Source organism: Pelodiscus sinensis, chromosome 2 (assembly GCF_052426305.1).
Source record: "Pelodiscus sinensis isolate ZL-2025 chromosome 2, ASM5242630v1, whole genome shotgun sequence".
NCBI lineage: Eukaryota > Metazoa > Chordata > Testudines > Trionychidae > Pelodiscus > Pelodiscus sinensis.
Genome location: NC_143053.1, coordinates 246,639,935 through 246,656,432, shown reverse-complemented (window position 1 = coordinate 246,656,432; position 16,498 = coordinate 246,639,935). Strand labels below are relative to the sequence as shown.

Below are 16,498 nucleotides of genomic sequence, written 5' to 3'. Positions count from 1 at the left end.
AATTACAGACTAGTCAGTGTGCAAATATTCAAGCAATTTGCAAAGACCAGAAGAAAAAAAGATGTTAAAATACATCCAACACAGATTTGTTAAGAACAAATCATGCTAAACCAACCAATAAGACTTTCTGGCAAGGTAACAAGCCTTGTGGATGAGGGAAAGTGGTATATCTTGACTTTAATAGAACTTTTGATACCATCCCTCATGACTCCTTAATCTCTCACTCATTCACACAAACAACACACATACACCCACACCCAAAAAGGAATATATAGCCTAAATGGAGCTACTCTTAGATTCATATATAGTTGTTTGGAAAACTGTTCCCAGAAAGTAGTTCTATGATCTAGAATGGTGCTTGGTCCTGCCATCAATGGAGGAGATGTAACAAAAAAGGCAACCATCATTCTGGAGTGAATTAGCAGGAGAGTTATAAACAAGACATGAGAAGTAATTCTTCCACTCTACTCTGCTCTAATAAGGCCTTAACTGGAGTACAGGCAGTCCCCAAGTTACGCGGATCCGACTTATGTCGGATCCGCAGTAACGAACAGGGCCCTCCCTCTCCTTGGTCTCCAGCAGACCAGGGAGAGGAAGCAAAGCGGCGGAACACGCGGGCAGCGGACAGCCCAGACGTGTCTGGGCTGTCTGCTGGCCGCGTGCTCCGCGGCTTTGCTCTGCTCTGCTCCCCGTCCCCCTGGTCTGCAGACCAGGGGGACGCAGAGCAGAGCAGAGCAGAGCAGAGCAGAGCAGAGCGGCGGAACACGCGGCCAGCAGACAGCCCAGACGCGTCTGGGCTGTCCGCTGCCCGCGTGTTCCGCCGCTTTGCTCCCCGTCCCCCTGGTCTGCAGACCAGGGGGACGGGGAGCAAAGCAGAGCAAAGCCACGGAGCCTGAGGGCAGCAGGATAGCCACGGCGCGTCTGGGCTGTCCCGCTGTCCCCGTGCTCCGCGGCTTTGCTCCGGACGCCTATGGTACAGCAGCTGGGGCGCTGCCGGTTGGTCCCATAGCGCCGCTCTGGGCGCCACTGGACCAACCCAGCAGCACCCCAGCTGCTCTGCCCCAGGTGTCCCTAAGTCAGTCGCTGCTGAAACTGACAGTGGCTGACTACAGGAAGCCCCTGCCCCGGGCTTCCTGGAATCAGCTGCTGATCAGTTTCAGCAGCAGCTGACTTGGGGATGCCTGGGGGTTCTTAAGTTGAATCTGTATGTAAGTCAGAACTGGCTTCCAGATTCAGCCGCTGTTGAAACTGATCAGTTTCAGCAGCAGCTGAATCTGGACGCCAGTTCCGACTTACATACAGATTCAACTTAAGAACAAACCTACAGTCCCTATCTTGTACGTAACCCGGGGACTGCCTGTATTGTGTCCAATTTTGGATACTCCATTTCAGGAGAGATATGGACAAACTGGAAAAAGCCCAGAGGACAGCAACAAAAATGACTAAATGGCTAAAAAACATGACCTCTAAGGTAAGATTATAAAAATGTTTATTTAGTCTGGAGAAGAGAAGACTGAGGGAGAACATTATAACAGTTTTCAAGTACATAAAAGGCTGTTACAAGGAGGAGAGCAAATTTTTTTCTTGTTAACTTCTGAGGTTAAGACAAGAAGCAACGGGCTTAAATTGCAGCAAGGAAAGTTTAAATTGGACACTACGAAAAATTTCCTGTCGGTGTAGTAAAGCACTGGAACAAACTGTCTAAGAAGGTTGTTGGAATCTCCTCCATAGAAGGTTTCTAAGAATAGGCAGGACTATCACCTGTCAGCAATAGTCTAGTTCAGGGGTGGGCAATAAAAGGCCCGCGGTTATCCAGGGTTAGCCCTGGTGGGCTGCCACTACTATATTTACCTGCATGGCCACAGGTAATAGTGCTCACTGCTCCCGTTGGGCATGGATTGCCGCTCCTTACCAATGGGAGTGGTGGGAAGTGGCACAGAACCAGATACTGTTTCTGATAGCTTCCATTGGCCAGGAATGGCAATCTAAAGCCAACTGGAGCTGCAATCACTGGTACTTGTGGCCGTTAAGGTAAATATAGTGATAGGGACCTGCTAGGAATTAGTCATGGGGGCCTGGATCCAGCCTGCATTCAGATATTTGCCCACCCCAGTCTAATTATTACTCAGACCTGCGTTAAGTACAGAGGACTGGACTAGGTGACCTACTGTGGTCCTTGCCTGCCCTACGCTGCTATATTTTTTTCCAAAGAACTAATTTAACAAGTTTATTGGTTACATTACTCAACAAAGAACGAACAGGTACATCCTTATTATAAAATACTATAGACATCAGATGATCTGAAGTGCTACTAAAAATACATAAAAATGGAACCACAGAAAGGTGCATTGTAAAAACTTACAGGTATGAACTTGATCCTTGACATGGTTTACAGTTAAAATGTAGGCTGACAAAGCTATGTTACTGTGCAGTGTGAAAATCCAAACCCATGAGTCATGTAGCTAGTCCATCTACATGACACTGTATCACCAGTGGAGATATAGCAAAGTTGACAGTTAATGTTTGTCACTCAGATAGATGATGTTCCTACACCAATGGAAAAACCTTTCTGTGTTGGGATATGCTGGACTATGGGATTACACTGGTGTAACTACAGTACTATGGCAATGCCAGTGCAGTCCTCTTGGTGTAGACATGACCCTTTGTGTTCTAACAGGAAAGGGCAGGAAGTTCTGAAGGAGCTGCACATTCAGTCAGCAGGAAAAAGTTTCACATGTTTATCGACAGCACCCTTCATTCCCCTGTCCCCCAAGCCAAATTATATTTTATATTTATTTATATATTTACACACACACACACACACACACACACACACACACACACACACACACACTTCTAAATTGCTTTTCATCTGAAGATCTCAAAGTGCTTTAAAACAGGTTTCAGTAAGCAATATCAATGGCAATTTTTGAAGGACAATTCATCTAGCCTCAGACAAAATGGAAAGTTGATGATTACAACAAGGAAAATCAAGTGAATTGAATTTAAAGCTGGAAAAAAATTACTTGCACTATTGCCATGAGCTATTTTTTTATACCTGTAGAACATCCATTTTAAAAATCCACTTGCAAGAAAGATGAAATTATCACACTAGGCTGTGTGACTGTATGATTAAATCTATGTAATAAACATGCTAGTAGCATTCATCCCTTGGATATGTGTCCCAAAACACACAAGAGAAACTTCAGCCACTCATCCGCTCGTGTGCTACTGCCAACATATAAACTCAGTGAAAGTAATAAAGGGATACCATTCCTCTGGAGTTGGAAGGTGCCAGGTACTTCTAGGTTAACAAACTTAGAGGTGTGAGGGACCGACTTGGAAAAAAAACAACAACTAATCCTAACCCTGCTGGGAATTACTTTGATCACACTCTGTGAGAATGTACCAGGAGGAGGCTAAGCAAGAGCAAGCCTAGGAGCATCTGGAAGAGGGAACTCCAACACAGGTCCCAATTCTTTACACAGTGCATCTGAGCAAAAGTTTTCAGATTTGAGAGTAGGGCCACAGAGAAAATACTCTAATGGTGAATGAGCAGCAGGTGAAGAACGAAAGGAACCATCAGTTCTGAAAAGCACTCCTGGCCTCCCAGAAACACCTGGAGGAAGTCAAGCTGTTCAAGCATGAGCAGAACAGACAGTTTCAAGTAGAAATGGCCAACTTGATCCCATCTTCCAACAGCTTCTGTGAGAACAGCCATAGAGGGAAGAACCACTCTGGAGCATCAGCTAGTCTCACCTTGACCAAGATGGGCAGCAGGATTACCCAGAGGTCTCGCTGAACACCTTTGAGCTTGTCACCACCACAGCTGTCTGAGAGAAGGTTTCTGGGAGGCATGACCGGTCCCATAACTCACTGGTGAGGACCAATCAGCATACTGGGCTCTGACTCAGAAAGACCAAGACTGAGTCCAACTAAAGAGGGGCTATATGACTTTAGAATACTTTATAAACTTCTATAGAAAACTTGGCAACTGAAATTATATGGAAACAAATAACATCAATATTTTTCTCAATATTCTACAAATATACAAACATACTAGTTTGGTTAGCTTCTATTTAAGGGAATATCTACTCCCAGTAAACAGTTAGTTTATAACTTTATAATTGTCTTAGTCAAAATAATCTTTTAAACAACAAAACATAGTTAATATAGTCACTGAAGAATTCTGGTGATGGAATCTACATAGGTAATTTGATTCTGCAAAAGGCAGGGAATCTTCCTATTAGTGTTTATGTAATTCCATGAACCCTTTGTGATCTTTAACTGAAAGCAAATGTACACTGCAAAGATTACTATTTTGTCTGGCTGTGAACCTCTCATTCTTACCTTCTGAGACACATCCAGCTGTTGATTCTTGACCAGGACCATCATCAGTAACTGTTTTTTCCTGAAATGCCACATCCTCTGTATCACCTCCTATGTCCATTTCATTTGTACAAGCTTAAGGAAAAGCAAAGCATTTATCAATTTCAACATGGTGTTTACTGTATTACTCTGGCATCAGTGACTGCTGTCATTGCTTGACCTTTTGGTTTAACAACATGGTATTTAACTGTAATTTGAGATCAGGCAATCAGGACAACCTGAAGGCTAGGTAGAATATACAGCATTTCCTAAAGAGCTTGTGTGAACATGGAGTTACTCAGGAATAGCTATATCTCCATTTATGGAATAACTCCATGTATGAACATTTATTCTGTCCCTCATTAACTTAATCCCACCCTTATGTTACATCTACGCTACAGAGCCCATGCTGGCATATCTATCTAGCACAGTCCCCCAACATAACACAGTGTTTGCCAATGGGAGTTTTTCTGCACTGTAGGAACTCCACCTCCCTGCATGATGTTAGTTACATTGACAGAAGCTCTCTTCTGTAGATATAGTTGTGTCTATCACGTGGTTTTTATCAGAACAGCTATGTTGACAAGGGGCAGGGGTTTCACACATCCATGGCCAATACAGCTGTAATGGTTTAAATTTTAAGTGTAGGGCAGGCCTACATTGCTTAAATCTTAATAGATACAAGCCACTTTTATTCCAGAATAAAACTGTCCACATTTGTTGGTATTCAGAAATCTATATTGCACTATAAATTCACACTGTACTTTAATCCAAATTAATTTTCTTTCAAGTATAAACAAGCTTTGGGAGCCTAATTCTCAATAGTGCTACAGCTGGTTTACACCATCCTGAGTGAGCAGGGCTGTAAAATGAGTGTAAGCCTAATTTTCTGAACATAATTTATCCTCACTTTAAAATCCCTTTACATTGCCAGAGCCATACAAAAGAGGTTTGGTACAAATGAGAATTAGGCCCTAAGCTCCCAAATCTTATAAATACCTTGCAAAATCATGGCTGCAAATACAGGTTGGATGTCCCTGGTCTGGCACCCTTGGGACCTGATCAGTCCTGGATGAGAGATTTTGCCTAACCAGGGGATATTATATCAGCCCCACCTCTGACCCCGCAACTACCGGCTCCCCAGCTCTGGACCTGCCACAGGCCTCGCTACCCTGCCAGTCCCCATCCTTCTTTGCTTGCAATGCCAGGCAGCCCTGCCAGCACCGCAGGGCTCCTAGACACTAGCACTCCACCAGGACTCTCTGGTCCTGGAACATTCATGGTTTATAGCCAGTTTACAGAGGTTCAACTTCTATTTATAAAAATGAATAATACAACAAATGAATAATGTAGACTCATGACATAGTGAAGAGGCTCTCTCGTCTATCAAGGTTTAGAACACTGGCCTTTCAACCTACTTCACTGGCTGAACATACTGTGTCAGGAGAGGATAAATTTTCCACTAGAGGCCCGGATCCCATTTCAACTGAAGGAAATTCCATGGAGAAACATATGCTCATTGAGTTAATATGCTACCTTCTGGGCTGAATGCCTTAGTATGGTGCATGGCTACCAGAAGCCTACTGTCTTTTCCCTAAAAGCCTTTATATCTAATAAAATTCATTAAAATGAAGTAGGCAATGTAGTGGACAAGGAAAATGTAAAGTATATACAAATAACTCCAGCTCCAAAATAACTGATCCTCAGAGAATATTAATGTAAAAAACCAAATTGATGATTGCTTTTTGTTCAGGAATGCCTCTTTAAAGTTCAATAAGCCAGAAATTATTAATTGATGCTACTTTTAGCACCTAAAATCCCTCTCAAAGATTATGCCAACATTAGAATGATATTTTAATTTCAATTTGAGGTAATGATCATTTAGACTGGTTCCAAATCTGGGTTTAATGCACAAAAATGATCTCTTGGGTGCAAGATGCTACATGACTACACTCCTATAATAGCTTCAGATTTTCACTAGTCATTCAGATGAAAGCCCAGTACTTCCTGGGGGAAAGAATACATTTCTCAGTGATTCATTTAGCTAAAAACCATAACAAAAGTTGTATTTTCAATTTTAAGCATTAAAATAAAAGCTTCTATTTATTCAGCAGTGTTTTCACTTTAAGGATGGAAAGTTTTTAGGATTAGTTTTCTGTGTTAGCTCAGACTTCTCCCCAAATGACCTAACCAAACGATCTGAAAGTTCAATAACCACAAATAGCCTTTCAAGATAGAAAAGACCTTTTGCTAACCTGTTGTACACATTCATTCCTAACCTCAGCCATCCATTTATTTGTATTTACCTACTGTCACTGTCCTTCTATAAGATCAATTTTTCATTGCTCCCTACTATTCATCAAGGGATTATACATATGGACAGAACCAGCATTGAAGTTGCTTGTTTATGCAGGAGAATTGTACTTGACTTTTCTAGTAGTTCAACATTTTCCCTCTCACCAGTGAAGGAACAGTTGGCCGTCTGGCACACAGATACCTTGCAGTTGCTCTCCCTATTTCTTCTAATACAGTAGTTTTCAAACTTTTTTTCTCACAACCTAGTTGAAGAAAATTATTGATGACCGTGACCCAACATACTTAAATCTTTGACTAGAGTAAAGGCTCCAGGGTGGGGCTGCAGGGATGAGGGTACAGGGGGTGAAGGCTTTGCCTGGGGATGTGGGCTCTGGGCTGGGGTCAGAGATGAGGGGTTTATAGTGCTGGCTGAGGGGAGGGGCAGATGGGTTCAGTATGTACCATGGGAGCGGAGTACAGGGTACATGGGAGTGGAGTTCAGGGGTGCAGGCTATGGGATGGGCCAGTGATGAGATGTTTATGGTGCAGGAGGGGTTCCTGGGTTTGGGAGGGCTTAGGGCTGGGAAAGGGGATTGTTGGGACACAGACTTACTTCCAGTGACTCCCGGTCAGTGATGCAGTGGTATGGTAAGGCAGGCTTCCCAACTGTCCTGGCACAGTGGAACACACTGCATCCTGGAAGTGGCCAGCAAAAGGTCCAGCTTCACTGGCTGCCCCGCACCCCAAGCTTTGGCTCTACGTGCCCATTGGACAGTTCCTGGTTTGTCACCAGGCATTGCTGAGCAAAAATGGATGAAGCTTACTTTGGACTTGTTCTGAAATGGGATTGGCTTCATTTTTTGGCTTGTTTTGCTTTTTTATCTTGTGAGAGTTGGCTACCTGCCTATCTCTAGGGGTGTGTCTAGACTACATGCCTCCTTCGACGGAGGCATGTAGATTAGCCAGATCGGAAGAGGGAAATGAAGCTGCGATTAAAATAATCGCGGCTTCATTTAAATTTAAATGGCTGCCCCGATCTGCCGATCAGCTGTTTGTCGGCAGATCGGGGCAGTCTGGACGCGACGCGCCGACAAAGAAGCCTTTCTTCATCGGCACAGGTAAACCTGGTTCCACGAGGCTTACCTGTGCCGATGAAGAAAGGCTTCTTTGTCGGCGCGTCGCGTCCAGACTGCCCCGATCTGCCGACAAACAGCTGATCGGCAGATCGGGGCAGCCATTTAAATTTAAATGAAGCCGCGATTATTTTAATCGCGGCTTCATTTCCCTCTTCCAATCTGGCTAATCTACATGCCTCCGTCGAAGGAGGCATGTAGTCTAGACACACCCTAGGAGCTGGACCTGATGCTGATCGCTTCCTGGGTGCAGGGTGGTCTGCAGTGCCAGGACAGGCAGGAAGCTGGCCTTGGCACCCCCTGCCATTTACCTTGTCACCCTACAGCTAGGCGACCAAGTGCCTGACTTTCCAGACTGGAAACTTTGAAAATTACTGTTCTAAAAGAAGCTTACAACACAACACATGAATGGCAAAAATTCACAAGGTGCCAGATTAGCTGATGTTGTCAAAGCAGAATGGGTATGTCTACACTAGCTTGTTAATTTAAGCTAGGTAGGCAAATCAGGCAACTGGAGTTGCAAATGAAACCCAGGATTTAAATATCCCGGGCTTTATTTGCATATTCCCGTCCTGCCGCCATTTTTAAATCCCCCTTAGTTCGAACGAACTGTCCACGGCTACACGCGGAGGTTTAAAGTTAATCCGAACTAAGTCCTTAGTTCGGATTAACTTTTACACCTCATTCCACGGGGAGTAACAGTTAATCCGAACTAAGGACTTAGTTTGGATTATCTTTAAACCTCTGCGTGTAGCCGTGGGCAGTTCGTTCGAACTATGGGGGATTTAAAAATGGCGGCCGGACAGGCACATGCAAATGAAGCCTGGGATATTTAAATCCCAGGCTTCATTTGCAACTCTGGTTGCCTGATTTGCCTACTTAGCTCAAATTAATGAGCTAGTGTAAACATACCCCAGTATAAGACTTAACTAGTACCCTCTCCTAAAGAAGATGTTTTTGGTAAAATTTCTAGCCTGGGCCTTCAACCTTAAACACCAATTGGATTTCTCTCCTGAGACAAAATATGCACAAGAGGAATGAGGATTGTCACCTCATCCACGTGGCAATGTGATGTACTCCACTTATTTTTCAAATGACAATTTAATGAAGCAGCATGTCTTGTTGGCAGAGCAGCAGGCTATTACTTGGGTTGACCTGGCTTCTACCCCCATCTCTGTTGATGGCCTACTATGTAAAGCCCTTTATATTTGTTTCCCCTCTCATTTTTGGTCTGTCTTATAAAATTAGACTTTAGTAAGATCTTTAAGGCAGGGACTATCTCCTGTGTAAATATTTTGTTATGAATTGAACCCATATAGTGATAACTGAATGCTGTTTAATGATTTAATTAAATACAGCTTTATCAGAACTAACTATTTGATACACTCAAAATTTAAGAAAAAAAACCAAAACACTTTACCTGTCATACTACCAGATTCGGCAGTAAGTCCAGAAGTCTGCATTAGATCACATGGCTGTGTCTGATCTATTTCTCCTTCTACTTGCTTACAAAGAGTACAGATATAATCTTTTAACTGAGAATCCTCTTCATTACCTGGAGGTTTGTCACATTCTATATGAATCCACCTGGATAGATTATTAAAGATACATATTCACATCATTATACATACATAAACGCGTGCGTGTGCACACACACAATCTATATCCTCAGAGCAAGTGTGAGCACATAAATACACATGCACACACAAAATGAAAGTGTAAACCAGTGTCCGAAGGGGATAATTATGACTAAATGTACTTTGCACTTTGACATAGATCTAGAGAATGTAATTCTTTTTCCATTGCATTGCAGGAGGGAAGAAATAAAAAAAGCTTCCAACACATCAAACATAGAAGACTTTTAAATATCAGTCTAAAATTTGCTTAAAGCCAGCCATAATATTATCCTACAATAGGGATGTAAAATCCCGGTTAACTGGTTAAACCTCAGGTTTAACCAGTGAACCAATTAAGTGGGATCCTGCTCCCACGCTGTACCGTCCCCCCATGCTCCTGCACCTGGGGGACTGGAGCAGCCCTTTGCCTGCAGTAGGCTGCTCCCTGGAACTGGTTAGCTGGTAACTGGGAAGCATCACTAACAGCAGGGCAAGTTTCTTTGTTATGATCCAGTTTTTAGTATAAGAGAGGACAGTTTACTGACCACAGCCATTTGCTGAAATTACAGAGAAAGGTACCTATTTATTGACAACTCTGGCAATGTTTTATGATGACTCTTGTCAGTTAAATGAAGTGAGATGAATGCATTAATTTCAGACAGGCTACCAAACACTTAAAAATCATTTAAGGAGCTGTAGTTACATATGGCTTCTTACCTTTTGCATATATGACAGTGCAACAAGTCTTTCTGTACGTCTGGGTGACATAATTTTTCACAAAAAGGACAAGGGAGGTTGTCTTGCTGTTGGTAACAATTATCACATACTAGACAGTTGTGGTGCCACTGACAACTGGTTCGTGTGCCACACTCAGCACACACTCTGCAGTTCTGGAGGCCACAGAAAACAAGGATTTAGTCTGTTAATTATGATGACACAACACAGGACTAAACTGTCATTACAGGACATTTTCTAGTCTGATTAAAAGGGACATTTTTAAAATCCTCTCTTTTTTTTTTGGCAAATGGTAGCAAATGATAAAAGATTAGTCATCCTTAATCAGGAAGTCTTCTATCCACAGAATATGTAAAGCTTGGCAATAGCAGGAAAAATTTCCTTGCACTGTATTCTCACTTGAGAGACACACAACTTCTTTGGTGAGGGGATACTTCAGTCTCTAATCCCATTCAAATGTCAGCTTCTTATTGAGACTATCAACAAGAGGATCAATTAGTACCAACTATGGTGGTGCTTTTGTTATTCTGATACTTGTATAATGAAAACTGTATTAGGATTCAATTCATGTCACAAAGGTGGCCAAATAAAATCTTATATCATCTATCTTCAGTCTTTATTCCATTTATAACTTCAGAATCAATGGCTATCACCTTTGACATCATGCATAACTATTCAATTGTTGTTCATTTTCTGTGCAGCATGCCAGAAAACGTATTACTAAACTATTGCCATTTATGACAACATAACAATGAGATAAGTCCAGTCCCTTCCTAATAGTGAAAGAGGGTCCTGTGAAGTTGAACTGATGTTATTTTACTGAACAAGGAGTGGCAAGATATCGGGAGCCCTACACCTACTTCATGGCAAAGACAGGCGTGTCGCACAAGTCCTTTTAAGAGCAATGTATGCAGGCAGATATGAGCAGGTGCAGGGAAACCATATGAATCTCTATATGGATCATCCCCCTTCCTGTTTCCTACATAGAGGGTTGCTTAAGTGCCTATATGGGCTGATTCAGCCACTGAACTGATGTAGTCTCTGTGGAACAGCTAAAGTACCACACCATAACCGGATGGTAGATCGTCAGATATCACTAGGTTGGGGTTTTTGGCTTGTGTTCTATGTAGGTGGAGATGATCATTATGGTCCCCTCTCACCTTAAAAACTATTAACTTGATAGATACAAAGAGCATGTTATAAAGATAGGGACACAATTGTTTTCTGGGGGTTGGTGCCCAGAAGCATCCTTTAGCTTGCAGATCTCCCCCTTCCCAAACAAAGTGTTGGGTGGGGGGGGGGGGGGGAATCATGCATTAGGATCAGTTGCCTCCATGGTATCCTTCCTTTCTCTTTTAGAGGTATACTGAAGGACTTTTTGTAAGGTCCAGGATGTGTGTGGGGAAGGCAGAATGCAATAACACTCAGAAAAAGCATGCCATTAGCTTACTAAACATAGAGAACACAGAGAACTTTGTTTGAAGATAACCTCCATGCAGATGTTACTATAGCTTGAACCCTTATTAACAACTTTTTCTGAGAAAGTAATCCTTGATGTTCTGGAACATTGTATGCACCAGTGCACATAAGCCTTCTGTCACAGAGTGGCTGGCCTCAAGATATGAAGCGACTGCAAAACCCCTGTGCCAGAAAACAGATCTTTAAAAATCACTTAGGAAAGTTAGATGTCAGCAAGTCACCAGGTCCTGATGAAATGCATCCCAGGATACTCAAGGAGCTGATAGAGGAGGTATCTGAGCCTTTAGCTATGATCTTTGAAAAATCATGGCAGACAGGGGAGATTCCAGAAGACTGGAAAAGGGCAAATATTGTGCCCATCTATAAAAAGGGGAATAAGAACAACCCAGGAAATTATAGACCGGTCAGTTTAACGTCTGTCCCAGGGAAGATAATGGAGCAGGTAATTAAGGAAATCGTATGCAAACACTTGGAAAGTAATAAAGTGATAGGGAATAGCCAGCATGGGTTTGTGAAGAACAAGTCATGCCAAACTAATCTGATAGCTTTCTTTGATAAGATAACGAGCCTTGTGGATAAGGGAGAAGCGGTGGATGTCATATACCTAGACTTTAGTAAGGCATTTGATACGGTCTCGCATGATATTCTTATTGATAAACTAGGCAAATATAACTTAGATAGGGCCACGATAAGGTGGGTGCATAATTGGCTGGATAACCGTAGTCAGAGAGTTGTTGTTAACGGTGCTAAATCCTGCTGGAAAGGGATAACAAGTGGAGTTCCTCAAGGGTCTGTTTTGGGACCCGTACTATTCAATATCTTCATCAATGATGTAGATATTGGGATAGAGAGTACGCTTATTAAGTTTGCAGATGATACCAAACTGGGTGGGGTTGCGACTTCTTTGGAGGATAGGGACATAATTCAAAATGACCTTAGCAAGTTAGAGAAATGGTCAGAGGTAAACAGGATGAGGTTTAATAAAGAGAAATGCAAAGTGCTCCACTTAGGAAGGAACAATCAGTTCCATACATACAAGATGGGAAGCGACTGTCTAGGAAGGAGCATGGCGGAAAGGGATCTAGGGGTCATAGTGGACCACAAGTTGAATATGAGTCAACAGTGTGATGCTGTTGCAAAAAAAGCAAATATGATTCTAGGTTGTATCAACAGGTGTGTTGTAAGCAAAACTCGTGAAGTCATTCTGCCGCTCTATTCTGCACTAGTTAGGCCTCAGCTGGAGTACTGTGTCCAGTTCTGGGCGCCACATTTCAAGAAAGATGTGGAGAAATTGGAAAGGGTACAGAGAAGAGCGACAAGAATGATTAAAGGTCTAGAGAACATGACCTATGAAGCCAGGCTTCATGAACTGGGCTTGTTTAGTTTGGAAAAAAGAAGATTAAGGGGGGGACATGATAGCGGTTTTCAAATATCTAAAAGGGTGTCACAAGGAGGAAGGCGAAAATTTGTTCCTCTTGGTTTCTGCGGACAGGACAAGGAGTAATGGGCTTAAAGTGCAGCAGGGGAGGTTTAGATTGGACATTAGGAAAAAATTCCTAACTGTCAGGGTGGTCAAATATTGGAATAAATTGCCAAGGGAGGTGGTGGAATCTCCCTCTCTGGAGATATTTAAGAACAGGTTAGATAGACATCTGTCAGGGATGGTGTAGACGGAGCTTGATCCTGCCTTGAGGGCGGGGGGCTGGACTCGATGACCTCTCGAGGTCCCTTCCAGTCCTATTATTCTATGATTCTATGAAAAGGTGCTCCCAGTTTGGCAGGGTAATACCAGAGGCTATAAAGATCCAGGGAGAATCAGAGAGACACTCAGTGAGTCAGAGTGATCTGAGTCAGCCACAAAAAGGGGCAGATGAGAGCTCTGTGGGAAACTATAGCAGGTTCCTGTGGAATGCTGAAGGCAGGAGAGCTGCAAGAGTGTTTGTTGCCAACATCCCCAAATCAAACTGCCAGGGCCTAAGGGATGGGGAGGACTGAAGGTCAGAAAGCAACTGATCAAGTTGCCTATACTGGACAGTGAAAGTGAAGGGCTGGAGAGTGTTGAAGGCAGAAGACCAGTGGAAGGGCTTACTTGCTAATGTCTCCAACCAGGACAGGTTGACCTAGGAGAATTGTTAAAGGGGCAGGGGTGCTCTCCTGGTGAGGATAATACCCCAGCAAAGCAAAGGGGAGATGGTTCCTGTTGAGAAGAGCAGGGCTGCACTCCAGCTGGGAGAGGGAAAGAAGAGGAGTGCCAAGGTATGACAAAAAACCCTGAAGGTGTGGTACTGCGGGTGTCAAGGGACCCCTGGGGTTTTCAGGACAAAATACACCAGATGTGTTAAATGGACTATGTGTGGGGATTTCTGCACAATTTTTATGTACTGACTGAATCAGTCCCACTGAGTGATATTACTGGGGCAGGATAGTTCCTAGAGATACTAGGGACTCAGAAAGAAGAAAACTGAGGCAGGCATAATGGCCATGCCAGGATCTACTGCAGGAGAGCCCTCAAGATGAAGCTATTCAAGGTACTGTTTAATGTTATATCGGGGCAGGAGTCAACAGGGCAAGACTGTAAGAATGGTACTACTAATAGGCAGATGCGAAGAACGCCAAGAGGCTGAAAGCCAAGACCCCTCAAAGAAGACGGTGACCCCAGAAGATACCCCAAGATCTGTAAGGTTTGGGGTCCAAGAACACTTCCTGTTACATATGAAGGTCATTCCCACACTCTCCCCAAGAAGAAATGATCTAAGAAAAGCGCCAAAAAGCAAACACTGCGCTGTTCTTCCCTCCATATTCGTTCCCTGATGGATTTATTTTATTTTGCATCCAAGGGACAAACCTAACCTACATTAATGAATCTTTAGTTCATTTTGCAGCAGTAACATTATACACATTTAAAAATATATATAGACTTACCACATTATTGACATTTTACACAATTCTGACAGTATAACTGCAAGTCTACATTTGACAGCTGGATACCCCAGCTATGTTAGGTCACAGGGAAATACGATAAGTACATATCAGAGATCAAGTTCAAAAAATTGTCCATAACATTTCAAATCTGTTTTATATCAGACACGTTTTATATCAAAGCAGACAGACATCAATTTAGTAGTCAGACAATTTTTATGATGCCATGAAAAAAAAGTCAAAGAGCATGAGACACTAAAATACTCAAAATGGTTATAATCAAAATTATTATTATGACAGGCTGTTGTCAAATGGTCTTTTCCTTACGGTCTCTTCTGCCTAAAAATGTAGCAACACTGATCAGACTGCTGTTCTTAAAGCTGAAGCCACTAAGCTTGAGACTCTGTTCTATTACACACACAAAAATTATATCTACACTATTGGAATACCAAAGATCAAATATGATTGATATTAGTGCAGTGAAGTGACTGTTGCTCACTGTATCGTTAATGAACAGCCACATTCTGTTGGCAGGATTATCTAGAGGAACAGGTACAAGATTGAAATAAAAAACTCTCTAGTTATATTCTTAGAGCTGCACTGATTGGTTTGAGGATATGAGCAACTTATTTCAGGTTTGTACCTTAATTTTCCAAGCTGCAAAATGGGTGTCAACATACACAGAATGCCTATAGTACTTGCCTTACGTGTATATGACCATATACTATGCAAATATGATTAGATTAAAGATTTCTCATGCATATTTTATTTTGGAATATCTCATCTACAGTAAAATGCAGGACAGACTAACACAGCTACATTTCTATCACTCATCTACAGTAATTTGATTTTAAAGATACAATATATTTTTATGAATATGCTGGTTCCTGTTTGGCTGTCATTTTATTAATTAAAAAAAACCAACAAGTAAATAAACTCTAGACATCCAGCAAGCTGACTGGCTGGCAGAGATTTTTTACAGTAATACAAACATTTGGCTCAGAGGCAACACGTTCTCCACTAAGAAGTGAATAAAAATAAATCATGCAATACTGGAATAAACAATTAAATAAAAAAAGATTATGTCAGTAATGTCTGTGAAATGGAGCTTTAAGCAAAGAAAACAGCATATTTTTAGCTAGCCTCCATATTTACATGCACTAGATGGTATCTAAAAAAATTATACCACTCAACATCACATGTATGAAATTCTCAGGGATTAAGAAATCTAGACTGTTGTCTTAATGTTACACCCTTATGCACATCTATGCCGATTTAAATAAACAAATGAAATTTCTTTTTTCCACTAGCCAGGGCCTGAATTCTGACACTTTTACTCACTTAAAACAACAATCTTACTAATCATTCTGGCCTCAAAAGCAATACATATGGAGTAAGGTAATCCTTAGCATAAGCAACATATCAAGGTTTGGCCCCACATAGGCAATGAACAGTTTTAAAAACTTATTCAACTTACTTTGCATTTCCAGCCATTTGTTGGTACAGAGTCCATAACTGGTTGCAGACAAAAAGTATGATACCCTTTGTCACACGTATCACACACCAGCATCTTGCTGTCTTCCCCAGAATGCCTAACAAATACGTCAATGGCGACACTTAAAAACAAAGCCATTTAAACAGGTCATACTGAAAAAAACACTCTTTAGAAAATGCTATGGGCCCCCTACTCACTATGTTTGCCAACCCCCCTCTTGGCCGGGGAGGGCCTGGTGCCAAGCCCACCATAGCCTGGCTCTTCCCCCCCCCACACCCCTATGGCCCAGCCCTCCACCTGCTCTTTGCCCCCCAAACTCCCCCCCCCCCCGAGCAGCCCCAGCTCTCCACCCCACTGCCACCAAGCAGGACCAGGCCTCGCCAGTCCTGGTTCTTCCCCCAGCAGAGGAGGTGTGTGAGGGGGCTGGAGTGTGGTAAGCAGGGAGGGCATGCACCTCT

At 42.5% G+C, this 16,498-nt stretch overlaps 1 protein-coding gene across 14 annotated transcripts in view; it reads right to left on the bottom strand.

Annotated features, from left to right (window-relative positions):
- KMT2C (lysine methyltransferase 2C) overlaps window positions 1-16,498 on the bottom strand; it is a 347,150-nt gene that overhangs the window by 139,620 nt on the left and 191,032 nt on the right. For 9 of the 14 annotated variants that reach the window (XM_075922783.2, XM_075922788.2, XM_075922785.2 and 6 more), the window contains 4 exons: window positions 16,023-16,161; window positions 10,130-10,302; window positions 9,217-9,383; window positions 4,351-4,464 (listed from right to left, as the gene is read on the bottom strand). In XM_075922783.2, the coding sequence (XP_075778898.2) occupies window positions 4,351-4,464; window positions 9,217-9,383; window positions 10,130-10,302; window positions 16,023-16,161 (593 nt within the window). The remainder of the gene's footprint in view (window positions 1-4,350; window positions 4,465-9,216; window positions 9,384-10,129; window positions 10,303-16,022; window positions 16,162-16,498) is intronic. The other 5 variants (XM_075922789.2, XM_089776786.1, XM_089776785.1 and 2 more) reach the window with 2 other exon arrangements.